The 25,671-nt window shown below is 38.3% G+C and overlaps 1 protein-coding gene and 1 pseudogene across 3 annotated transcripts; one reads left to right on the top strand and one right to left on the bottom strand.

The window, feature by feature from the left end:
- Positions 1-1,513: 1,513 nt before the first annotated feature.
- On the top strand, positions 1,514-12,473 carry LOC131310320 (uncharacterized). 3 transcript variants are annotated; one of them, XM_058337277.1, is made up of 13 exons: positions 1,566-1,793; positions 4,427-4,510; positions 5,213-5,275; positions 6,858-6,971; positions 7,080-7,198; positions 7,851-7,897; positions 8,009-8,109; positions 8,420-8,507; positions 9,102-9,210; positions 10,659-10,827; positions 10,924-10,995; positions 11,703-11,816; positions 11,898-12,473. In XM_058337277.1, exons 4-13 carry the CDS (start codon positions 6,909-6,911, stop codon positions 11,988-11,990), a joined length of 975 nt encoding a protein of 324 aa, XP_058193260.1. In that variant the 5' UTR covers positions 1,566-1,793; positions 4,427-4,510; positions 5,213-5,275; positions 6,858-6,908; the 3' UTR covers positions 11,991-12,473. The 3 variants fall into 3 exon arrangements, with proteins under 3 accessions (XP_058193259.1, XP_058193260.1, XP_058193261.1); XM_058337276.1 differs by lacking the exons at positions 4,427-4,510; positions 5,213-5,275 and having other exon boundaries at positions 1,514-1,793; XM_058337278.1 differs by lacking the exons at positions 1,566-1,793; positions 4,427-4,510 and having other exon boundaries at positions 5,201-5,275.
- A 1,717-nt stretch (positions 12,474-14,190) lies between these two features.
- LOC131310327 (monogalactosyldiacylglycerol synthase 2, chloroplastic-like) lies at positions 14,191-21,310 on the bottom strand (annotated as a pseudogene).
- Between the last annotated feature and the right edge of the window lie 4,361 nt (positions 21,311-25,671).

The raw sequence follows: 25,671 nt of genomic DNA, 5'->3' as shown, positions 1-25,671 counted from the left end.
AACTGGTTTACTAACAATAACATGGGACCATTCTATAGGATAGTTTCATTTTCTGGTAAACTGGAAAAACAAAACAGATTACATAGTTTCACCCGCACCCTTGCTACTACGGTTTTTACTTTCAAGATACATTTTCTATGGGTTTTTTTTTTCCATGGATAGTGTGGAACTATTCCATATGCCATGGTTTTTCTTTTTCGAGACGAACAAGAAAGTACAAAAAAGAAAAGAAAAAAAGACCAGAATGTTTTCTAAAGAATGATTTAATTTGAGACATCCTGAGGTAAATGCAAGTGTGATATCTGTCAATGCATGCCCTAACATTTTATTTATTCTTCCATAGTCTGATTTCGTTTACATTATTCCCACGAAAACAAAAGGATAGTCAAGTGGCAAGACTTCATTCTACTAGAAATTATACCTAGGTTCGATTCGTATTATGGGGTAATCCCCAATCCATAAAGTTAGGTTAGGTAAGATCAGATTTCTTGTATATATTCAAAACAAAGGGATAGCCAAGTGGCAAGACTTCATTCTACTAGAAATTATACCTTGATTCGATTCATATTATGGGGTAATCCCCAATCCATAAGTTAGGTCAGGTAAGATTAGGTTTCTTGCATATATTCAAATAAAATATCCCTATGATACTTATTTTGTTATGTATTCCTATACATTTTATGGGTCACTATTGATTTTTGCTATGTTTTTATGCTTTTGGGTGATTACTCTGTCAATTTTTCCCCTCTTTATTTTATCTCATACTCTTATTGCTCAAGAATTCTTTAAATTATTTGAATGTACCAAGAAAATTGTGATTTGTTTTTCTAAAGTATACGAACATGTAGTTATTTCAAATTAAATTGACTATTTGAATGCTTTCAAATGTTATAAACTTAAAGATTAAGCGCCCCACTCAACCAAAATCCTGGCTATGCCATTGGTTTTAACACTGTTCTGCCAATGTACGTGCTATTGAAGCTAAGAGCGAGATGAGAGCCATAAAGAGAGACTGCTACACTTTCCTCCCCTAGGGTTTGCAGAAACCTGGCACCCCTCCCCCAGCCTCCCACTCCCTCTCTCCCTCTCCTCCATCTCTACCTCTTGTGAATATGGGTAGAGTCTCTTCCTCTCATGTTAGAGTCTCTTCCTCTCATGTTAGATGATATCTCTCCAAACCCTTATATTTTTGGGTTGACTACCATCAATCTATGGTTGCTCAGCAACGCTAGAGCACGGCGAAGAAGGCGTCCATGCCGGGTTTTTCCATCACTACTTCCATCATGAGAAAAATATGGTTTCCAACACCGAAACTACTGTTCAGGATTTTTTTTCTCCTTTTTGTTGTTGTAATTTATCTAGTTTTATGTATTGACATTTTTACTCCCAAAAATTGGATGGGGTTCACATCAAATTATCCGAAACCCCACAAGGGCCCACCTATGGAAGGAGTTTTGAACTTTTTGGGACCCACCTCCATGGCTCCATTGCACTAAATGGGCTGGACCGGAGAGAGAGCCCATTTCGCGATAGAAGTTGGGTTGGTCTCGGGTTTTCCCAGATCCATCCAATTTTCCCCGATCCATACCCAACAACGGTCCGAATCAATAGTCATCAACCGATTCTACCTCTCTCCCAAATTCTCAGTACCAGACGACTCTCTTCTCTCTCCGTCACTAGGAACGAATAAAATGGAGTGCGCCGGAAAGGGAAGCGGAGCACGGTGCGTGGGCCCACCCACCAGACGCTGCGGTCGCTGTGGAGCCGTTTCTTATTGCTCCGTCACTCACCAGGTACCCTAATAGTAATATTCATGTGAAGCCGTTTTCTTTTTTCCATCCCTAGTCTTGGGTTAGTTTTGGCATAACGTTTCGTCTTTAGCAATAGGAGGGTCTATGGGCTCACAACTATGCATGGGAAACCGTTGAAGTATCTTGTTAATGTAAAGTCTTTTGGGATAAACCAAGAAGTTTCTTTGATCTCTTAGGATTTACACCCCTAGGAATAATCTGCCCTTTCATGTCTTTCATCTCAAAAGTAGAAGAAAACCACCATTTAGTGGCGGCAACAGCCTCCTTACCAGTTCCTGCCAATAATATATGGTCGACGTACAAGGAAAAAACCATGAAGCTTCTCTTGGAACGTTTAAAATATGCGGTGGTCCTCTTTGACCATCAATCATTAAAAATGCAATTATTCTCAAACACAAACTTGAACCCAAATCTTAGCATAATAACTAAAGATAGTAGGTTTCGCCGAATATCAGGAGCGTATAACACATAGTGGAGTAACAGAGTGGGACTGCCTCTCATGTCTAGCTTCTAAGTGCCAACACCAAGCACCTAGCTTTCTTCCCAACTTTTATGCCTCCACTTCCCACTGGTATCGATTCTCCACATAACTTACTCAATCTCGTGCTATATGTTCGGTTGCTGCTGAATCTACAGTCCCCATAGGCAACAAATAAGCAACCATAGCATGACTTGTTACATAGGCACTAGACATAAAGTTAGAATGTACCTTCTTCGGCTCCGTGTATTCACGAGTGAATTCTTTTCTACAGTTATAGCACACCTACTTAGATTTGTCCTTCATACCAATGCATCTTCCTCTTTTGCGCTTGGTGATCATCATCTTCTTAGGTGTCGATCCATCTTCTGTCCCTTGTTTAGCCTTCTCAGGATACTTACCCTCAGACCTGAATGTCTTGCGTGAACTTGACTCAACCATGTGCGCTGAACTGTTTGGCTTAGCAGCCTTTGGACACTCTACTTCCGATTCCAAATGGCGCGACACGTCATTGAAAGTTTTAATGCTTTCATTATGGGTCAAGTTCTGACACAGTCTCTCAAGAATTAGGAAGTGAACAAATTAGGGCTTGTACTTATTGTTTGTCGGTAATATTATTTCCAGTTGCCTTGAGCTTGCGGATCATGTTTGACATTTTCCTAAGATGTTTTTTCATGGTTTGTTCTGGATGCATCTTCTATGAATCAAACATCGTAGTTACTCCACGTAGTGTAGTGATTGAAGTCTCACCATACTTCATTTTTGGCGCTTTCCACAAGTTCTGAGCCGTTTGACACCTTTCGAACTTAGCGATCATGTCATTGTTCATGCTGCTTAACATAGTAAAACAAACACAACGATCTTTCTTGCGCCAATTTTCATAGGCAGCAAGATCACGTTGATATTGTTTGGTGTCACTTTTCTCAAGTCTAGTCTTTGACTGGTCAGGTTCACCAAGATTTCATGCTCATTTATTATATACTGGATTTTTTTTGCCGATAGTTATCTCAATCTAGCTTTTCTCCCTTGTGTAAGTCATCGATATTATCATTTGAAGCCATTTCACTACATAAACAAAATATTGCACAAGCGGATATCACACACACATTCAATATATAGATTTTGCTACGTCTATCTAAAATAAATAATAAAAAGTTATCACTTGTCACAAGATTGAAAATTTGCTACGCGAATAATCTTATCTTGCACCCCTAGTTATTTTTATCAATGAGTGGGGCGGCCGCCCTAACTCGTATACTAGGTTTGGAGATTATATTAAACCAAGGTGGGACAAGCTCTAAGAATTTTAAATGAACACTAAATCTTAGAGAACATGACCCAGTACAAGACTGAACCTGAAAAAGGTGACACCAAACAGTTTCAACTTAATCTTGCTGTATATAAAAATTGGCACAAGAAAGATAGTTGTGTTTTATCTACTATGTTAAGCAGCATGAACAATGACATGATCGTTGAGCTCAAAAGGTGTCAAAAGGCTTAGGAAATGTGGAAAGCGCTGAAAATGAGGTATGGTGGGACCTCAGCCACTACATTACTTTCTAATTATGAGGTTTGACTCATATAACATGCATTCAGATCATACCATGAAAAAACATCTTAGGGAAACGTGAACCATGATTTGCGAGCTTAAGGCAACTAGAAACAACCTTACTGACGAACAACAGGTCCAAACCGTGATTTGTTCACTTCCTAGTTTTTGGAAGACTGTCAGAACTTAACCCACAATGAGAGCATTAAAACTTTAGATGATGTGTCGTGCCATTTGGAATTGGAAGCAGAGCGCCTAAAGGCTGCTAAGCCAAAAAGTACAAGCGCACATGGTGGAGTCAAGTTCACGTATGACATTCAGTCTAAGTATAAGTATCCTGAGAAGGCTACAAAACAGGGGATGGCTGATGGCTGGATGCCTAAGAAGGTGAGGTTCACCAAGCACAAGAGAGGAAAGCGTGATGGTAAGAAGGACAATCTAAGTTGGTGTGCTATAATTGTAGACACAAAGGTCACTTTAATCGTGAATGCTCGTAGTTGAAGAAGGTACATTTTGACTTTAAATCTAGCATTGTTTATCTAACGAGTCATGCTATGGTTGCTTATTCATTGCCTTTGTGGACTGTAGATTTATCAGCAACCAAACATATAACACGAGATAGAGCAGGGTACGTGGAGTACTGCTAGATACGAATGGGGTGTTGAGACCATAGTTCTGAATACCGTTTCGGACAGGGTACCGGTTTTCCTACTGGTACGGTACGTACCGGTACCGGGTACCGTTTCGGATTTACCGCAACTACAATATATATAATAATTATATATAATTATAATTCAAAAAAATCCCCCATATCATATAATTCATCATAAAATATCTCTACTAGAGATTCTCTAGTCCCACATTGCTTAGTTACAAAACTCTTTTCCACTTTAAATGACTTTGTACACTAGTGATCTTGTGAATGAGAACCCAATAAGAGGTCTCGCGCGCTCGGGAAAATGTGCCGTGGCCGAAGGCAATTTGAAAAAATTGATTCGGAAACCAATTAACCGGGTGCGCGTCACGGGTTATTCGTGCGCAGGGGGGGGGGGTGCAAATCCGGGATTTAAGCCTCGCGCACGTACTATGGTTAAGCCCATGTTTTGCTAAAATTTTGAAAAATGTTTTTTTATTTTTTTGGGCTTGAAACTTTTTTTTTTTTGTTTTTTCGGGACCAGAAAAAGTAAAAAAAAAAAACTGCAAAATTTCGGTCGGAATTTCCGGTATCCCGATACCGGCCGGTATTTACCGAAAAGTCCGGTACCGACCGGTAAGGACTGGAACGAAATTGGGGGGTTAGGGTACCGGTTCTTCGTCAAAATGGTACGTGCCGGCCGGTACGGAACGGTATTAATAACTATGGTTGAGACGTAGAAGTTGGGGAACAAAGCTAGCGCAGAAGTGCTTGGTGTTGGCACCTGAAGCTGGATTTGCGAGGTGGTCGCGCTATGTTACTCTTTGATGTGTTATACGCTTGTGATATTATTCGAAACCTTCTATCTTTAGTTACTATGCTAAGATTTGGTTGAAAGTATGTGTTAAAGAATAATAGCGTGTTTATTTACTGGGTGCATGTTAGTACGGGTATGGTTTTATGTTCAGTTTTATGATCATGGATATGGATTATCCCAATATGAACAAATCAGTTGTTTTATTAACTTCTTTTGATTAGGGATGGCAATGGGGCGGATCGCGTCGGATTTAGCGTCCCCTAAACCCGCCCCGTTCTATATTGGATCGGAGTCGGAGTGGGAGAAATTGGGGAGGTGTCGGGGTCGGGGGAAAATCGGGTCCCCATTTACCATAATAATTTGACTAGTTTTTTTATTTTTAGAGTGTTTTGAAAAAAAACAAGATATTGATGATTGATGAGAGTTGAAAAAAAATAGAAATAAAAAAACAAAGACATAAATTAGTGTTTTATTAATTGGTATATTGCTCTTATTATATCAAAACAATGAAATTTATTTAGACATATACATACAAAAATATAAATATCTATAATCGGGTTCGGATCGGGTTAAAACGGGGCGGGGGAAGCAAATACCATACCCGCCCCATTTGCCTATCGGATTGGGGAATACCCACTCGGATCGGGGCGGGGAGGTCGGAGGCGGGGACGGATCGGAGGTAGTTGCCATCCCTACTTCTGATAATGTATATGGTATTCTATTTGATGGCATCCTAGACTAGGTCATAGTGGGCAAGACAGGATGGCTAGAGTGGCTAGGTAAGGTTTTGTCGGCCAACTCACTAAATTTTCTTTGCCGTCATGTGTACACTATCTGGAAGGGAAGTATATTAGAAAATTGTTTAAAAAAGCCAAAAGAGCATCTTTTCCTTTCAATTAATCCACTTTGACATCTGTGGCCCAATGAATGTAAGAGCAAGACATGGGGGTTCTTATTCCATCACATTTATACATGATTTTACGCGATTTTGAATTAGAACAGAGGCGAAAAGAAAATTAGGGTGACATTTTTTTTTTTTCTTTCTATTCTTGGCACTTGGCAGTTTCTTTGGGTTTGGATAGCTAAGGGGTAGTTTAGAAAATGATAAGTGTGAGCTGGCTTCATAGCCACCGTTCACACCAAAAGGGGGTGTTACCTTTATAAAAATAATAATAATAGATATGCACGTGTGCGCGCACGCGCGCATGTAGTCTTTGTTTTGATGAAGCAAAGTTCTAGCTGCTATTTTTGTTATCATGAAGTGAAACCAAGCTGCTGTTTTTTTTTTTGGGCAAGTACCGAGCTGCTATTTTTTCACATTAATGTTATCTATTTGGAGGAACTAAAATCTGATGCAGACTTATAAGTAGATGATCAATAAGTATATTCTTAGTAGGTTCAAAATGAATTCACACACAAATATTTGCAAATAGTACGTAGACCAATTGATTTTTCTTATTGTTCAGTCGGGTTATCTCTCACCTTATTGGGAGCTATGTAGCTCCCTTGGGTTGTCTGGTGATGGTGATATTTAAGCTATTGTTTGTTTCTTCTACATACGTATATAGGTTTCACATTGGAGTGTCCATAAGGAAGAGTGTGAAAGGTTGGAAGAACAAATGGAACGCGCCAATTTGTTAAAGGAATTTCCTTTTACATTTTCTCAAGAAGCTACCGTTGAGGTAACAAATTATTTGATGGGTGTTCATGGGTGCGGTTCAATGCTTTTCTGCAGTTGTGCATTTTTAGCTGAGTTAATCGATGTGTTTATTTTGGTTGGTTCTTGTCAGGTGTGTGAAAAGCGGGAGACTCGGTGTTCATTCCTGGCAAAACGGGGTGTCCACCGAGTTGGAATGTGGATGTTTGAATGTTCTTGTGGAGCATCCGTTGATTTGTCAGATCTTTCAAGGTTTCTTACTTTAACATCCGTTAATGTGAACTGTGAACAGGGATTTTTGACTCTACACTATTCTCAATGTTTATTAATGTGGATGGTTATGGGCTGTATGCTTCTTAGAATGATCATGGCTTTAGTTTGAGCGAAGAATCCAGCATAGTAGAAACTACAGAAAGAATTTGACCTATTTTTCGTTTGGTACCTATGTTTGATTTGTTCACCGAATTGCTTCTTTGTATGTTTATATCTCCAGCTCTTGTACTAATAATTTAGTTGTTAAACTAGAAGAGTGTACTTAAATCCTAGGAGTACCATTAGCATTTGTAGCATGCTAAAATAGTGCATGAACCATGGTATTGATTCATAGCCATAACTCAAAGGTAATGTAAGACCTCGAGGCTATCTTTGAAAGTAACGGATCCTAATCCGATTTTTCATGTCAGTATTCAACAAGTCCAAGCACATATGCGATACTTGATTTTCCATGTACATGATTAGACTCATCAAACTATTGAAGTTGCAAATCTTTTCATATGTTTGTACCGTAGCCTCAAGTGCTATAGATAACGACAGTGTAACTAATGCTTTAGTGTGGAATCTGGGAATTGCATCTCTCAGTAGCAAATGCAAGTTTATAGCATTGAGTGTTTCATTTTCTTGGTAGGCTGATTGGGAGTTGGAATCTATCAAGTATTTGTTGCCCATGCAGAGGTATAATCTTTTGCTTCAACGATTTTGTTTTCTTCTTCAGGCAACAATTGACGTTTCTTGAATTTTTTTGGCAAGTATTTTAATTGAATTTCTGTAAACATCAACACACAGGTCCTTCATTACCAACACCGAAGCATTTACTTAGTTGGAAGGAATATTATGAATGGAGGTGCATACCGTTTTATTCTCCTGTTGCTTTGCTTCTTCACTGGGTATGGTATGCGTATTGCATTTTTCACTAGTTGTGAGTTGGGCTACGTGTGAAGTTGTGAACACACCTATATCTTGTTTTACGTTTGTGTAGCACATAATTGGATCATGAATGTGCATATGGTGGATTGACATGTAACTCATTTAGCTTGTAGTATGTAAGAATCCCCTGTGGATTCCCACAAAATTTGAAGTTAATCGTGTTCTATTTCATGTTATTCTCTATATTAGGCAATTGCTAGTTATTGGAGGATTATTTCTAGGTTGGTAAGGGCATATCTTAATTGCTGTCATTTTTTATTTTCCTTCCAGCCACTTACATTGTATCACGCCATTCGACTTGCTGCAGCAAGAAACTTGATTCCTGAATTCAGCAATGAGCTCTACATACACTACCTTGGTATTTTGTTAATTTGGAATTACCATTATTGATATATTCCAATTTCCTGATAATCACTGTTCAGTTTGTTGTTTTTTGGTTCTGCCGCTTATGTAATAGTATTGGCTTGTAAGTTACATCATCTCTTCCATCTCCTTCTCATGCGTGAGTGTCTATTGCAAGTGCTTGTTGCTTGTATGAAGTGCGAATGTAATGAGCTGTTCATGTTTCTTGAATCAGCTACTGTATCCCATTTTTTTCTACAACCACACTACTATAAGTACCAAGCATGTTCAGTGCACAATTAAAGAGCAACACCCCAAAAGAAAAATCTGCTACATGAGAAGTCCTCCCTTAAAAGGCTATATGGATTCGAAATATTTGTGAAAAGAGGTAGTCCTACATAGTTTGAGCGTTAAAACTTACCCCATTATCTCGAGAAACTGCATTTATCCGTCAAAGGATACTGACATAAATTGATAAACTGAAATTTTAAGGAGAAGCGATCACTCCCCTCTATTTTTTCTGTTTTCGCCACCTAATTTTTTTTTAGCCATTCTATAGGCTATTTTTTGCGTGGTTATCCTGATCATCAGTTTTGCTCAACATTCCAAGGACCTGAAAAAGAGCTTGCTCAGCTTGCTGTCTTTGGGGAGTTAAATTCGCTTTTCCCTGGACTACAGGTGCATGTAGAGCTTGTAGGACCGGCAATTCCAGGGAGTAGGTCAGTTGCATACCTGTTCATTTTGATACTTTCAGTTATTACAGCTTGCTGTATGTGCCAGTCAGCGGGTTGGCTCTTGGTGAAAGCCAATCCAAGTAGACCATGAGGGCAGAGCAGCCCATCTCTTACATGTCAAAATCATGAGCTTCTAATTTTGTGCTGGATTCACCTGGAAGTGGGGTTTGGAATTTATACTCAATTTGCTTCATGTTTGCACGTTTGGTGGTTTAGATTTTTTCTTCACAGCATTTTTCGGCTAGTTATAATAAGGTTATCAGTTCCTGATGTTCCCGTCAAGATAAACTGCTGCTTACCTGATGCTGAAATTCTGGTCCAATTTGGAATTGTCGAGGTGAAAAATTTCTCTAGGTTGAAATCCTGGCCATTAGTTTCGTCGGAAGTACCAAAAAAAAAAAAAATATATATATATATACACACACACACACACACACACACACACACACCACGGATCCAGTGAGGGATCCCTTACCAGTCTACCGTGCAGACCTCCCCTTTCCCGATCGAATTGCGACGATCCGAGCCGCTCAATGTGTTCAGAACGTGATTTTAAGGGCACCTGCGAGAAATCAGCAAAAAAAATGATCGGGAAGGGCTTGATCCGAGCAGTTTTTACTGAACCATTCAATAAAAAACTGCTCGGATCAAGCCCTTCCCGATCATTTTTTTTGCTGATTTCTCGCGGGTACCCTTAAAATCACGTTCTGATCACTTTGAGCGGCTCGGATCGTCCCAATTCGATCGGGAAATGAGAGTCCCGCACGGTAAGCCCGTGCGGGATCCCTCAAGGGAACCGGACTAATATATATATATATATATATTGCTAGCCATTCATTCTATCTCATTTTCCCCTTGGGGTTTATTGGTGATCTGTCTCAACTCTCAATCATCTTGTAGAGCATTTAACAGATATATAGTTCAGATAGGACGAATATCTGCTTTATATGTAATAGGCCGGTTTTTCAAGAAGTTAATTCATCAGTATAATGGACTACTTATGTAATTTTATTGATCTTTTTACTGTGTCCGGAAAGTTGTTTACATCCATTCCTTTACCTTTTAGTGTACCATGTCCTTACTTTGCCGGATTCCAGTCTTTCGCTTCAGGGTTTGGGTGTTATTTGGGCTTAATTGCTGGGTTTATCCCTTGTACTTGGGCTTTTAGGCCCTTTTAGGTGTTTGGGCTGCTTCCCTTGTGCGTGGTATTGTTTTATATGAGCTTTAAGGCCTTTTAGGTGCTGGGCTTTTTCCCTTGGGGTTTCTCTTTGGTTGGCATCTTGTCAATTAAGGGATTGGGTCTGGGATGGGCACTTGTTCCCCTTCTCCTTGCTCCCTTTGATCTTTGTACTCACATTCAAAGATTAATAAAATCTTTTTTCGCCGTTCAAAAAAAAAAAAAAAAGTTCTTACTTTGCCTTTTCATGACCTAGGGATGGTGAGAGGATTGATCTTCACGGATATGCTCACTGCATTGAGACAGATTGCATTTGCCAATCTCCAAGTGAGAATCAAAGCTTGCTTGCAAGTGGTAAAAGTTCAGTGGTCAGATTAAGGCTTCATTCAGGTTGTTATCATGACCGTTACAGAGATATAACAAAGGTTGTCTATGCATTGGTTTGTTCTTATATAAAACGATGCAGCATTGTGCTTCATGCTTCTTACGTACTGCTTCGATGATGTCTATTACATGGACAGGAGTCTTTACCTCATTTAGTCATTGCTCCAAATGCTGGTGTTGCAGCTTTCATGAGCTGGTTACCAACAATAGTATGTCTTTGACTCTCTCTCTCTCTGCGTGTGTATATGTATATTAATCTGTGTGTCGTCAAGATGTTAGTTTCGTGGGGGGAAAAACTCACTCCTGTTTGGGTCTAACTTGTGTCTTCTCTGTACTCTTTTTCATGGCTCCCTCTCTTTTTCCCCTCGTTCTTTTTTCTCCACTCGTTTCCTTATGCAGAATATTTTCAGTAAGGAATACAGTGAGACTTCCTACACTTCATCATGTGCTAATGGTGTTTTTTAGTAAAAACTAGTAGGTCAAATTGAAAGAAATTGACAAATTATTTGTGGAAGTTCTAGTCGGAGCCATTTTGGGGAAAGAAAAACGGAGAACATGTATGGAGATATAGTTTCTCAAAAACTTGTGTGGGTCAGTTCACGTTCCTTCTCCTTAGATAGCTCTGTCCATAGGTGTGTTAGGGTTTTAAATCGTGGTATCAAGGGGAACGTAATGTGATACGGTCATATATTGGCCGATATGGGACCGTTTTGGCTGATACGTAAGTTACTAATGGTATCAAAGATCCAAAATTCCAGTACGTAATGACCGATATACGATATGTAATAAAACCCTGGTGTGTGTGATTGGGCAAAGCTTCATCTGGGTTTTACCATACTTACTACTAGTAATTTTCTTTTCTGGATTTCTTTTCTTTGTTAGATTCGACTTGCTAAATTTCACTAGTGCACTTCAGGAGCTGATAAAGGCGATAAATGTCCCAGCAGTTTTTTCTGATTACTGTGAAGAAGCTGCCCATCTGGCGGCTCGTTGCATCAGCTCCGTTACCTACCGTCCTCCATCGATCCCCGTACATTCCCCTTCTCTAAAAACTCGATAGAAAGAACGTAAAAATTGATTGGGACTCGGATTGATTTCCACTGTTTTGTAGATTCAGCTAAATCCATTCAGGCAGCCAATGGTGGTGGAGGACAGTGCTTTGTTTCTTCCTTGCTATTCAAATTGCTTTATCTTTGGGATGTGAACTGGCATAGCCCAAGAGTTCGGATCTACCTAAATGAAGATTTCAAAGTTTCTTGAATTAACAGAGCAGAGGAGATGCATTATGCTCGTGTTGGGTTTGGAATCGGAGTATTCTCTATATCCTTGTACCCCATGTTGAGTGGATGGGTGCTTGTTCCAAGTTAATCTAGTCTTCGGTTCAACTCATAGCATTGCATATATGCCATCCGTTTTGATTATGTATTCGACGACAGCTAATTTAAACGGTAACAATTTTGAAACGTGCTAGATATATGGTCCAATCTGATGCTCATATCCATATGGAAAATGGGGCCGTCAAGTAAACATTGCACTTTTATCTGGGGAAAATTATACTTACACTCCCTGCACTTTTAGCAATTTTCAAAGGCACTATCTCAATTTGAAAAGTAAACAGTTGTATCCCTTGAACTATCATGTAAAATGGGATCTTGAGCAATTTGGCTCCATCATGGTTGCAGATTGTATGCTATGTTCTATACTTTCCGTTTGACTAATATAACAGTAAGTCTGCTCACACAGACTTTTTCCATACAGATCATGCACAGATCTGTGTGTGGGGCCCATTTTAGATTCCACACAAACGATTCGAGCCGTTTATTAAATGTAAAATATTTTTTTAGGCCTCCGCAAAAAATCAGCTCAATTCAATATCTATAGGTGCTCAATTCAATTATCTAACTTTTTATTATCCTGAAATCCGATATCTATGTGTGCACAAAATTTGTGCATTTTTGCTGTGTGTGTAGCATTATTGGGCTCCCATGCCATTTTTCAACCCCCCAACGCTGTGCCAAACCTTCGGCCAAAAATGGCCTTGGCCATTTGTGCCACTTGGGCTTTTCCTCCCATCTTCAACTACCAAATCCCCTCCCAGTTGATCAACTACCAAATCATGGTTCATGGATACCGATTCTCGATTTCTAAAAAAGGGTATTAGAGAAATTGGCTCCCATGAAAGCCCATACCTCCGGCCATGGATATGCTGGATATGTAAAAAAAAAAAAAAAACAGATTTTCTTCTTGGAGAAAATTCAGACATTTTCACATACCTCTGCCGGAGATGAATTTCATGAAATTTTCACACATGTCTGCCGGAGAAATTAGCCCATAAATCTGTGCCGAAGAGAGATTCAGAGCGTTTGGGGGGGGGGGGGGGGGGGGGGGGGGGACATGAGGTAGATAAAAAAGTATGTAGGACAGGTAGATAAGTAATTATGTACAACCAACAAAATTACGTAGGGGGAGGTAGATAAAAATTAGGCAGAACTCTAAAATCGTGGTTAGAAGGTGGTTAAACAATAATTCAAGTATATAAAAATTAATTAATATTTCAAAAGTTAGTTAAAAAAAGGTCATTGGAAGGTAGTTGAGGAAGGGTGCCAAATTTTGGCTCCCCAACGACTGGAGTAGTTTAGCCAAATGTGGGTGCCAAAAACACTATATATATAGCATGCCAAATTTGACTTTGGCAACCACCATTGGAGATGCTAATGTGTACAACAGAACCTTTAAAACTTTTCTAAAACAGCAAAAATATCAAATTGAAGGTCTAAATGGAGGAATTAGGCCGAAATCCACCATCGGTCATGACTTAGGGTGGTGAGTCTTGACCGCAGCGCAAAAATAAGTTAGCCCATTAAGTTTGGGCGCATTCCATGCTCATCCGAAATTTGCCAATTCTGGTAATCCGCAATTAAACATTGTTTGGCCTTCCGAGACTTCGACCGGTCCAATTGATCAAGAAATTGGGCCGCCACTTATTCTACGTCACATACATACGAAAAAAATTGAAACATAAAAAATAACGAGCACTCGGTTGCAAGCGACACGAAGCCTAATAAAACTTGATATTATGTATTTTTGTGAAAGACTCATATTTTGAGTACTTTTAACTCTATGTAATTTTTGTTTAGTTTTTCGTCGTATTTTTTTAAATTAATCATTCGCCTCAACGAGAGGAATCGAAAAAGTATAAAAAAGCGGATTGAAGTTGAAAGTTCATATAAGACGACACTTTAAACAAAAAAATACCCGTTGTTTGGTAATAGCGTATACAAAAAAATTACCGTAAGCTCGACACAGAATCGAAAATAATGAAATCAGTCCAAGCAATCAAACATTTCGATTCTATGGAAAGCTCAAACTTAAACAGAAATATGGGTAGTGAAATTTGTGCCTCAAATTAATGCTAACAATAATGCTAAAGGGCAAACAATATTATGTGTTCAAACAACATTAAATGACTATAACAGATAAGGATAAATGGGTTCTTCACACATTTTATAGGATGCTCTAATAACTCATGATGATATCATGGCCCAAATCATAAGTGTCGCTTGAGTTTAGGACCGTGCTTTAATTACATTTTTTACAATATCTAACAGGAAGAAATTTACACCGCAACCGTTATTTATGACGCAATCCCTAGGTCTCACTCCATGTGAGAAAAGCATTGTAAATAACAGTTGCATTGAAAATTTTCTCGTGTCTAACAGGGGATGCTGGCCGGGGTTCCCCTTTGGCCAGCAAGTTCATGAATGTCCTTGACGATATCAAACACCGCGTTTGGCTGAGCGAGTTGGAGCGCGTTCTGCGACATTTTCTTGAGCTCCTCAGCTCTGGTGCTAAACCATTCGGCCACAAGCTTTGCAGTTTCCTTCGGACTCGGGACGAAGACCCCTACCCCGTTGTCGACTACGTAGGGAACGTTCCCCTCTTCCTGGAAATGCCAAAGGGAAGAGGAAAATAATCGTACTGAGTTTTCATGTGATCCACATGCATCGGACGCTTCTAATCCATTAATCGAACGAGTTCTCTAGAAAATCGATAAGCGGATAAAAAACAAATGTGGTTCTTATGACTCACTTGCCCAGGAATGTAGTAATTGAGGATAATAGGAAGCCCTTTGATCAATGCCTCTGCAATTGTTCCAGGCCCTGCCTGCAGAAACCAAAAACCCGAAAAAAGTTCTAAGTCATTGACACTCGATATGGCCCGTTTGGTTCCATTATTTGCAGGACATGCACGGTATGTCTGGAAGGAGTACGAGTATTGGATTGTTGAAACATACTTTCATGACAATGCAGTCGCAAGCGCCCATCCATTTTTCGATCTGGGCCTCAAACCCTCTAACCTGCGACGCAACAAAACGGTTAAGAACGATACTTTGCTGCAAAGAAAAAATGGGGATCAGACTGATAAATATGGACAGTTTTTTTTCATCTGGACATTAGGGATTGGTTAAGAAGTAGTAAATGTAATCACCTTCACAGGGATCTTCCATTCGAGCGATCCAAGCGAAGAAGCTAGGTCTTTATTATGGCCACAGATGATGATCAGCTGTCCAATTGGTTTCGCGAGTTGTTCATCGAATAGAGTTTCTCCAAGCGCCTTTGCAGTTTCTTCCAAAGGACCCAATCCTACACCGCCTCCCGCAAGCAAAACCGCCGGCAATTGGGGATCCATCTCGAGTTCTACTCTCAAATCATCCTGTATGACGAATTACACAAAATGAGCATCCAAGGCACGGATAACATCAAACGACAGACAGTTTAAAAAAAAAAAAAAAACCTTGCAAGCAATAGCGCGGCAAAATGATGGTCGAATTGGCAATGCAAAAACACGTATTTGAGATTCGTTTAGGCCATCAAGCAAAGCCCTTTTAGCCACCATCTCCGATGGGGAGTACAATCTATCCACCCCGGGGTGGAAGCTGAATACAAAAAGACCAACGTGAAAAATTACAGGGAGTACTAAGTAAGAGGAAAATGATATTGGCACTCCAAAAATTGATGTAGGCACTTCAAAATCAGTGTAACTCCAAAGTCACTTTCCTTTGTTTTTTGGAGTGCCTGCATCAATTTTTGGAGTGCTAATATCATTTCCCTACTAAGATTGAGGGTTACAATTGACGAATTGAAAATTGAAAATCAACTTGTAGTGATCGAGAAACTAAGGGTCAGATCCAGTCAAGTCTTCCCTGACCAGTTTCGTCTATTTTTTTTTCATTTGGAGCGTCCAAAAGTGTTTTGGACGGTCAGCTTTATTCAGGTAAATTTTCATTAAAAAATATCCAAAAGATCGTGAACAAATCTGGACCCGGATGAAAAAAATGGACAAAACTAGTCGGGAAAAACTTCACCGTATCTGCCCCCGAGAAACTAACCATGCGCGGTGGCAAGTGTTAAGGTCTGTGATGACCGTGACGAAAGTTACCATCTTCTGCAGACGTTGCCGTTTTAGGACCTTTAAAGGAACATGTTGCATGAAAGGATGAACACTGATGATTATATCCGGATTGTGTGTCCATAAGACCCTCCTCGACCTCCCTTCAACCAACCAAAGGGGGTACAAATTAATTAGAGATACACACCCATGACATTATACTATTTAACTACAACCCACTTATTTTTTTCGCAAACCATACTGTAGAGAAATGCTAGGCTTATAACAAATTCTACTGCGTAGTTACAACATCCTTACATGTCAGTCGTCAACACTAGGACCCAAGAACATTCTTACACATCCTGAGTTCCTGGGCCTTAGTGCTAACGTGTAGGGCTGTAGATAAACCGAGTAACTCCTGAGCTTTGCTCGGCTCGTTAAGGCTCGGTTTGGCTCGTTTAGTAAATGAGCCGAGCTCAAGCTTGAGTTTTCGACCCGTTTAGTAAACGAGCTCAGCTCAGCTCAACTTATTTGACAAAAGCTCGGCTTGTTAAGGGTGGCCCAGCTCGATTAAAGAGGCACGTTTAGTAAATGACTCAACTCGGCTCAATAACGGCTTGGCTCGTTAAGGCTCAAGCCAAGCTCGAGCTTGACAAAGCTTGGCTCGGCTTGTTTACAGCCCTACAGTGACGTGTAATGATGTTGTAACTATGTTCTAGGATTTTGGTGTAAGCCTAGCATTTTTGTAGATTTTACTAGATAGGTGTACGAAAGCAACCACTCGAATAAATTTCTTTTACTTCTGGTGATTTTTACTAATTGAAAAGTGGAAGCGAGAGAGAATTAACCCTAACGGCCTGCTTGGATGGAGTTAAAAGAGGAGGGGAAATATAAGAGCGATAAATGGGGTGGGTCCCCTGCTTTTCCGGTGCTTAGATGCAGAATTGGTTTCCCTCTTTCGTTTTCATCCCTTCTTTTTTTTGACGCATACAAGGGCTTTTGTCGTGAAAGTTTTGGGCTTCTCTTGGATTTCCCAAATTTTATTTGGTTGTAGAGGGGTGGAATTGGGACGAAATCACCCTTGCTTATCCCCTTTCCCCATGCTTTTCCCATCATCCACCTCTTCTTATCTCTCATTTTATAAACCATCCAAACAAAGTCAAATTTTATCCCCCTATTAACCTATTTCATACCTCATTCAAACCATATACTATTTTATTCCCCCTTCAAAAATATCAAATCAATGTGGGCCAACCCATCAAAAATAATACCCCATGCTATCTTATTCCCCCTTCATATTTTTAACCCCTGAAATTTTACCTGCATCCAAGCAGGCCTAAAGGTGGACAACAAGTACTTTCTCCGTCCCTTTTTAAGAAGACTTCATCATTACACTTTTCACATCAACTTTTACTTCTACTTTCTCTAGTTAGGAACCTTTTTATGGAGATATTATCATTACATTTTTACTCACTAACTTTTCAAAATAGAATTTACTTATAGAAGCAAAATGAACAATGTATTACTCCCCACTAACCATACAAAATGATCACATATTAAGGGACAGTCCAAAATAAAATATTGGACTATAAAAAAGAGACGGAGGGAGTATAAAAGTTTGCAAGACCCAAGTGTTTTGGCTTAAACAATAAAGCCGGATAATTTTTTTTCCTTATTCAAATTTTTTTCACATTTTTTTAAGTCTTGTGTCAATTTTTGGTGAATTACCAATTCATCTCGACGAGATGAATCTAAAAAGTAAAAAATTAGTAACCAACTAAAGTTTTTGCGAATAAAGACAAAAATAATCCAAAAAGTCTGTCTGTTTTGGATTATTTTTGTCTTTATTGAACATTCTCATGATTTTTTTCCTTTTAGAATCCTCTCATCTAGACGAATCAATAATCCAAAAAAAAATCGACTCAAAACTAACAAATGCAAACTTTGTTTTAATAAGGACAAAACAATATATAATCTGGTTTAGAATGAAGATAAAGAATATGGCTTATTCGTGCATGGAGCCGCATTAAAGAGGTAATTTACGGAGTCGCTTAATCTCAGCTGTCCGTGTCGGCATTAGACGGTTCAAATTTTAATGAAGTTTTTTCGGGAAAAAGCTTAACTCTTTTCTGGAAAAGTTTTACAGTATTAAAATCCGGACCGTCCAGTATACTTTGAACGGACACGATTCACTTCCGTAAACCATTATTCACGGAAAGCTCCGCGAAATAGTTTTTCTCCAAGATAAAAAGGTCAATGGGAACAAAGAGAAAATATATACTTGGCATAGAAGGCAGCCAGGGCGGCAAGAATGAAAGAGTGGATCCATCGAACAGAGGTAAAATGAAGCAAAACCGTCTGGAGATGTCGATGTTTAAGCAGGAAATTGTTTGCGCTGTCCATATCATTCCATGGCCAGCCGATGCGTTCCTTCCAAACATCCTTCAGAAAAACCTTCAAATATTCACAAGTTCACCAGATCGATCATGTGAGAGAAACAATGGCAAACGCGCGGTACCTATTTGAAAATTTTCATTCTTGATATATACGAAAGCCTAAACCAAACCATTAGACCGGTCCAATATGGTTCGATTCCTGGTTCTAGATTTCTATAGAAACATATCTAAGGGTTCCAAAGAATTGAAAACCCATAACTAGACCGTTACACGTATGGAACCAAACCACAACCAAACTATTAGCATCCAAAAATTGCCAAAGAATAAAACATGAATAACTTACCACTAGTTCTTTAAAATAGCTAACAATATAGACCGCAAAATAATTGCAATTTGCTAAACTTGAAGAAAGTTAAGTTTGGAAACCTTAAATAGGAGTAGAATTTTTGTAAAATAGAAGATTGTGATGGCAAGTGGAAAAACTAGCTTTGGGAGAGTGGAAGAGTTTTGTGGAAAAGAAAGGGTTTGGCGGGGAGTGAGATATATACTGTATATTTTTTATTGACACAGATGCAACGTATTTACTGATAGAGTTAAAGAGTGTGTATATATATATATACAGTCCGTCTCCCGTAAGGACCACCTCATTTTAATAAAATGCGAACCTCCCTTTTTCGATTGAATTTCGATGATCCAAGTCGCTCAATGTGTTCAGAACGTGATTTTAAGGGTACCCGCGAGAAATTAGCAAAAAAAATGACCGGGAAGGGCTTCATCCGAGCAGTTTTTGTTTGTTTTTTATCGAACGGTTCAAACAAAAACTGCTCGGATGAAGCCCTTCCCGGTCATTTTTTTTGCCGATTTCTCGCGGGTACCTTTAAAATCACGTTCTGAACACATTGAGCGGCTCGGATCATTGAAATTTGATCGGAAAATGAGAGAAATGAGGAGGTCCGCATTTTAACTAAAATAAGAACTCCCTCATTTGAGACTGACTATATATATATATATATATATATATATATATATATATATATAAATGGTTCAGTTTGATTCGAACCATGGTTCCCAATTTTGAAACTAGTGACCGAATCAAAATATGTGGTTCTCATTTTTTAGAACCAAAACCAATCCATTAAACTGCATAACCAATCCAAATTCATTAACCAATCCAATATGTAGTTCTCAGTTTGGTCTGGTCGGTTCAGTTGACCGGTTTTTTCAATTTTTTTGAACACCCCTACTTCGAAATTCAATTCACAACCCATAATACTAGAAAATGAGTTCAATTACCCGTTACTTGTCTTTGTAGGCAGGCAGAGCCGGCTTTGAGATTCTCGAGGCCTTAGACGAACTTACGAGGGAAAAAAAAAATCATATGGGGAAGAAAGAAAGAGGCCCCTAAGCCTTGAATTAGGCATGTCAATGGACCGGATTTGATCCGAATCCAATTCGAAAAATTCAATCCAAATCCGATCCGAATTCAATAACGTCGATCTGATAATCCGAATCCGGTAATCCAAATATGGATCTGATTCGGATTCGGATTGGATTAAGTTTGATAATGGGTTTGAAGGTTGGGTATTAATACTTTGTTTGGTAACAAAAAAAGGTCCGGACTATTACTCCATTGGAATGTCCAAGTCGGTCGCTATGGGGTATTTGGAATACCCTCTTGGAGATGGTATTGGTAATCCCAACCCATCATCTCCTCATTATCAATCCCTTCTGATTATCAATCTCTTCTATCAATCTAATCTCATCATCTAATCACATCTCAAACAAATATAATATTAATAATCCCATCATCGAATCCTATCCCAAACAAACATATTCATTATCAATCCATTCTCGATCATTACCAATCTCAATCCTAATCTCATCTCCTTACGAATATCATCCATCTATCACTGTTATCAAACGAGGCCTACTCCGTTATCAATCCGATCCGAAATTCTATTTTTTAATTTTTTTTTAAAAAATTGTAAATTTTTTATTTTGAAAAAAAAATGTTTAAGAAGTTGTATTTTTATTTTAAATTTTAAATTAATTTTTTTTTTGGAAATAATTTTTTTAAAAAATATTTGAAGTAAAAAAGTTTTTGGATCGGATCCGAATTTTTTGGATTCGGATTCGGATTACCACTATCGGATTCTAGCCTTATCGGATTCGGATCGGATTTGTCGGATCCGAATTGGATCCGGCCCATTGACAATTGGATCCGGCCCATTGACAGGCATACTTTGAACCATGTACCTCTTGGATATAAAAACTAAGCTTTTCCACTAAGCTAGCTAGCCTATTTGATATATAAGTGCTAAATTAAATATATATTACATATCTGACTGTACTTATTTGGGATCCTAATTTTGATCTAAAATTCAGGAGCTTAAGTTCGCTGCCTTGCTCGTCTTAGCTCAGAGCCGGCCCTATAAGCAGGTTTAGTTTTTGGGAGTAGCAGTACGTAGTAGAAGCGTCTTTGTACTCTTTTAATTTCTCTCAATGCATTTCTTATTATACGAACCAATTTCATCATTTGATATTTATGATCGATCAATGAAATTTTCTTCGCCGATAGAAAAAAAAAAAGAATATTACCCGATACTCATCGCCAAACTCCAAGTGGAAAGCGTCCCGAATCGCCTCTGCCGAGGCACGGGGGCCGCCGCCCATATCATTCATCAAAATGAGCACATTCTTGGCCCTCCGTGTACTGGCCATTTGCATCGTTCCCTTCTTCCTCCTCTGAAACTCCATATATATCAAACTTGAGATACCAAGAAATGCAAATAATTTGGCAACGTCCAAAAAAGTCCGACCCACTAAAAGATTTGAAAAACCAAACAGAACCCAGAGATGGAATTTTCTAAAGTTAAAAGAGGAGAGAGAATTGGTGAGGACAAGGGAGATACTCTATAAATAGTTGAGAGAGAGAGAGAGAGAGAGAGAGAGTTTCCATTTGCGTATGCTCGAAGGATGGATGCATGTTCCTCATGGAATATTGACACCTCATACTTTTTTACACTCACGAAACCCTAAAATTTTATTTGTTGCTAATATTATTGTACAGTACCGCCGCGTATGTAAAATCCTGGTTTCGTTCTTTGGTTGTCAATTTTGAGATAAGTTTAAGAGTTAAAAATGTTGTATGTGTTGAATTTCATCATGAGGCAATTTTTTTAAACGTTATAACCAACTTTTTTTTTTTGCTTTTTGAGTAGAGCTATGCCATATACGTTCAAAAAGGTAAAAGAATAATAAACAATCAAAAAACATGAGAAAACAAGAATGACTAAGCAGTTAAAATTTTTGGAGATAAATTTTCTGAGAGGAGAAAAGAACACGTACGCTGTCATCGTTTTTATTCAAATATCTTGGTAATTAACAAGATATTGAGAGAGACTATGAGAGGATCCAAATCTTGTTGGGGTTGGCAGATTCCAATCTTCACTTGTATTAATTTAAATATTCCTTTTACGTATGCCAATAATGCTAGGTCTTTTAAAAAAAATAAATACTTATTTGTAATTTTTAACCTAAAAAATAATAGACTTATTGAAATAATTTATTGCGCAATATGAATCTTGTTTGATAAATCTCAATGAGATATTTTGAACGATGCAAAGAAAATCAAAAAAAAAACTATTTTTGTCAATTCATTTTTTTTAAAGTTTGAAAATAATACTTATTTTTTAAGAAGGCTAGCTTAGCGGAACGGGGCATCAATTACGTGATTAACACTGAATAATACTAAAGGTACGGTCAGTGCCTTTCACGCACAATTCTTCAATATAATCCAGATCAACTACCAGATCTGATAATTAATACCAGATCTAAGGTCAACTACCAGATCAATACGACAGTTTTAAAATGCGATTTTGGAGCAGTAGGTCTCTTACCTTTGCCCAAACACATGGAACAACAGCTAATCTTTGAGGGAAAAACAGTACAAGACGTGTTTTGATAATTAACGCCAAGGACATACGGAGAATATTTGTTAATGTTGAAAATGTTCTTAACGGATATTAATTATCAAAACACGTTCTTAGCCATTATTTTCTCAAATCTTTAATTGGCTTACTTTGAAGGAAATCTTTTATTCTGCTCATTCCCGATTTAGAAGGAGAGGGTCAACGTACGCAAGAATCTGACTCCGAAGCAATCTCTGGAGTGCGGATGTTGGAGACCATTAGATGTGATCAATAACTAAACCCACTATTTTTATACTACTATGAAACAAAATATATACCCTTTTAGTAGTACCCTTTTATACCTTTAAAAATACCCTTTTAAGTTTCAATACTCTCACTTTTCGGTCATTCGCTTCCCTTCTATTTATATATCTAGCCCTTTCTACTTCCCGCGAGTCTTTTATAAAAACAATTACTCTACTTTAATGGAAGATACGAAGAAATTAGAAACGCGAGGGTTAAAGATTGACGAACCAAGTGTAGCAGGAATTTCGGATAAAAAAAAAGTGTAGCAGGAACTTTTTTTAATAATAATAATAAAAAGAGAAGGTACTTGTAGCCTTTTTTTTTTAAAAAGGTAATTACATTCAAGTATTCAGATTATTTTTCCTCCAAATGTTGTCTGGAGTAATATTGTACATACTGTAGTATATAAGAATGGAGAGCTAAATGTGATAGTCCATGTGTTTGCGTAGGAACATTGTTTTCCGTGTTCGCTAAGTGTTTTTTTTTTTTTTTAATCTTGATTTGCATTTGGCGCATTTTATGTATTTTGTAGAAACGTAAATTAATTTGGAGGGGATATAATTTCGGCGATATACATTGGACGGGGGATATGATTTTGACATCCGACCCCTGGCCAAATATTTGGACCCTTCATATCTGTCTTCAAATTACGAAGTTTTATTACGGAAATGTCAAATTACGAAAATGCAATTATTCATCCATATTCCCTTTAGTCCAAAGAATTGGTTGGAGAGGGGCTTCTTCGTTTGGGGGTCTCAAAACTCTTGCAAACGATCTCTAATAAATTTTCTCTACTTATCTCTCTCTACTTAATACTCTTAAAATCTCTCTCGAAATCTAAACCAAACATGGTCTTCCTCTTTATGGCCCAAGGGCTTGTGCGCAGTTTATGGATAAACTGATGAAAAGCCTAACCCGCAAACTGAGGTTGGTTTGGGCTGGAAGATTGATGTTGGGCTTATAGGCTTTCTAAGATAAAAGCCCTTTCAATTCTTGTTTTGTTTTTGTTTGTTTGTGTGTTTTTTTTTTGGGTTTGGGGGGGGGGGGGGGCGCGCAATAATGAGTGACGGTGTTGTGCTAATAATAGGCGTCCATCGGATATTAGGAAGATGAGTAGGGGTAATTTTGGAAGTGCACTATTTAGAGAGAGTGTGTGGCACCGATGTATATCGGAAAAGAAAAATCTACCTAATAAAGGAGAACGGTTTTTGAATAAATCCTAACTATTGATTCACTTCATAAATCTTACGGCTCTCCTACTCTCTCATAAATAATAGTAATTAATTGCACAATTGCCACTAATTAAATCTCACGTTCAAAATTCATATTTTACTCTCTCTCTCTCTCTCTCTCTCTCTCTCTCACACACACACACACACACACACACACATCTTCCCTTGTAATTTTATTTGAGACTGAACACCCTTTGAGAACAAACACCCCTCTAAAATCAAATCAAGTTTAGTCACGAATTCAATTAATGATTCCTCCTCTCTCTCTGTCATTTCAATCACGAAGCAAGTCTATTTCAAGCTCTCTCTCTCTCTCTCTCTCTCTCTCTCTTAAATACACACACTCCCAATGGCAGCCAATTCGAAACCAAATTGACTCCATTTTTTTTCTCAGTTGAAAATGGCTATTTCGATTGCAAAGCTCCCACCATTGTCCAATCTGTAACAGGATTGTCTACCTTTGGGTCGATGTTTGATTTTGCAATGATTCCCTTCCCCCTCCCCAAATAGTAATAATAATAACAATAACCAAATGTTCCATATTCTTTGTGTGTATGTGTGTGCTATTTTCAAATTTTGAACGACCCCTCGGTGTTACATGAATAAGTTGATACTTTGTTCACGGTTACAGTGTTGATTTGCATGTGTGTTGATTGTTCGATTCGCGTCTTCGGACACGAACATGTACTAAAAAAACTCTGTTTGAACTTAATTTAAAAAAAATATTCCCGCCTGTATAAAATCAGTTTCATTGGCAGGGGGTGGTCAATAATTTCGGAATTTATTTTAGTTGTGTTCAAAATGCGTTACGCCGTGCTTTCAAACACGGACAAACCCTAATACAGGAATAAGCCTTAAGGGCATAGTTGATTTGGGCTTTTCTTAAAGAGTTTGGACTTCGTAAGCTAGTACACTCATGGACCTCAGGTCGAGATGACAATTTTGGCCGATTTGATCCTATCCCCTCCCCAAACAAATTGGGTTTCGGGGATCTGGGGGATCTTATAGGATTGAGGGAAGGTTTTTTTACAAAATTGGGGACGAGTAAGGGGTGTGTTTGTGTACATCCCCGACATAAGTTTTGGTAGTCGATTTTGTAAAGAATTGTTTTTGTAATAGGCCCAGTCCATTATATGTGTACGTACTAAAATAAGTGCTTATGTGAAAAATAAATACTTTTTTTTTAAATTATAGGTTATGCATGATCTGTCTCGTAAAGCAAAAAATAAGTACTTAAAAAATAAAAATCTTTTAACGCAACAGAGAGTGAGTAAAGAATTCTGCATCAAAAGAGTTGAATTGGTGATTCGGCTGATTGTTTATGTTTGGAGGTGCAGGTTCCATTTCCAAAGAAATGATAAAAGCTCACTTCACTTGCCTCTTGAATTTTGAATTGAAAAACTTATGTAGAATAGCTTTTATTTTTATTTTTAACAACTATTCTTTTTATTTTTTGCAATTTCCACAATAAAACAAATTTAAAAGCTTGGGATCCCACTTAAAACTAGCTACTCCAATCTTGCCTAAATTTGGCAAATGCGTTGGGAGCTTGTATAGGGAGCCCATTGTAGGCTTAAAACGGGAGAAAAGCGTGCTAAGTAATTGTGTCTCATAGGAGCCTCACTTGAGAGCATTTTTAGGAGTGCATTCGA

The sequence above is a fragment of the Rhododendron vialii genome, chromosome 12a (assembly GCF_030253575.1).
Source record: "Rhododendron vialii isolate Sample 1 chromosome 12a, ASM3025357v1".
Taxonomy (NCBI): Eukaryota; Viridiplantae; Streptophyta; class Magnoliopsida; order Ericales; family Ericaceae; genus Rhododendron; species Rhododendron vialii.
The sequence above is the reverse complement of the archived record's forward strand: the minus strand, read 5'-3'. Positions and strand labels throughout refer to the sequence as shown.

What these genes read in the sequence shown, in the direction of transcription:
- LOC131310320 (XM_058337276.1), top strand. Translation starts at nt 1,692, where the DNA reads ATGGAGTGCGCCGGAAAGGGAAGCGGAGCACGGTGCGTGGGCCCACCC. An exon ending in GATTTGTCAGATCTTTCAAG is followed by an intron (nt 7,199 to 7,850) that starts GTTTCTTACTTT and finishes TTTTCTTGGTAG; the next exon opens with GCTGATTGGGAGTTGGAATC. An exon ending in CCGGCAATTCCAGGGAGTAG is followed by an intron (nt 9,211 to 10,658) that starts GTCAGTTGCATA and finishes TTCATGACCTAG; the next exon opens with GGATGGTGAGAGGATTGATC.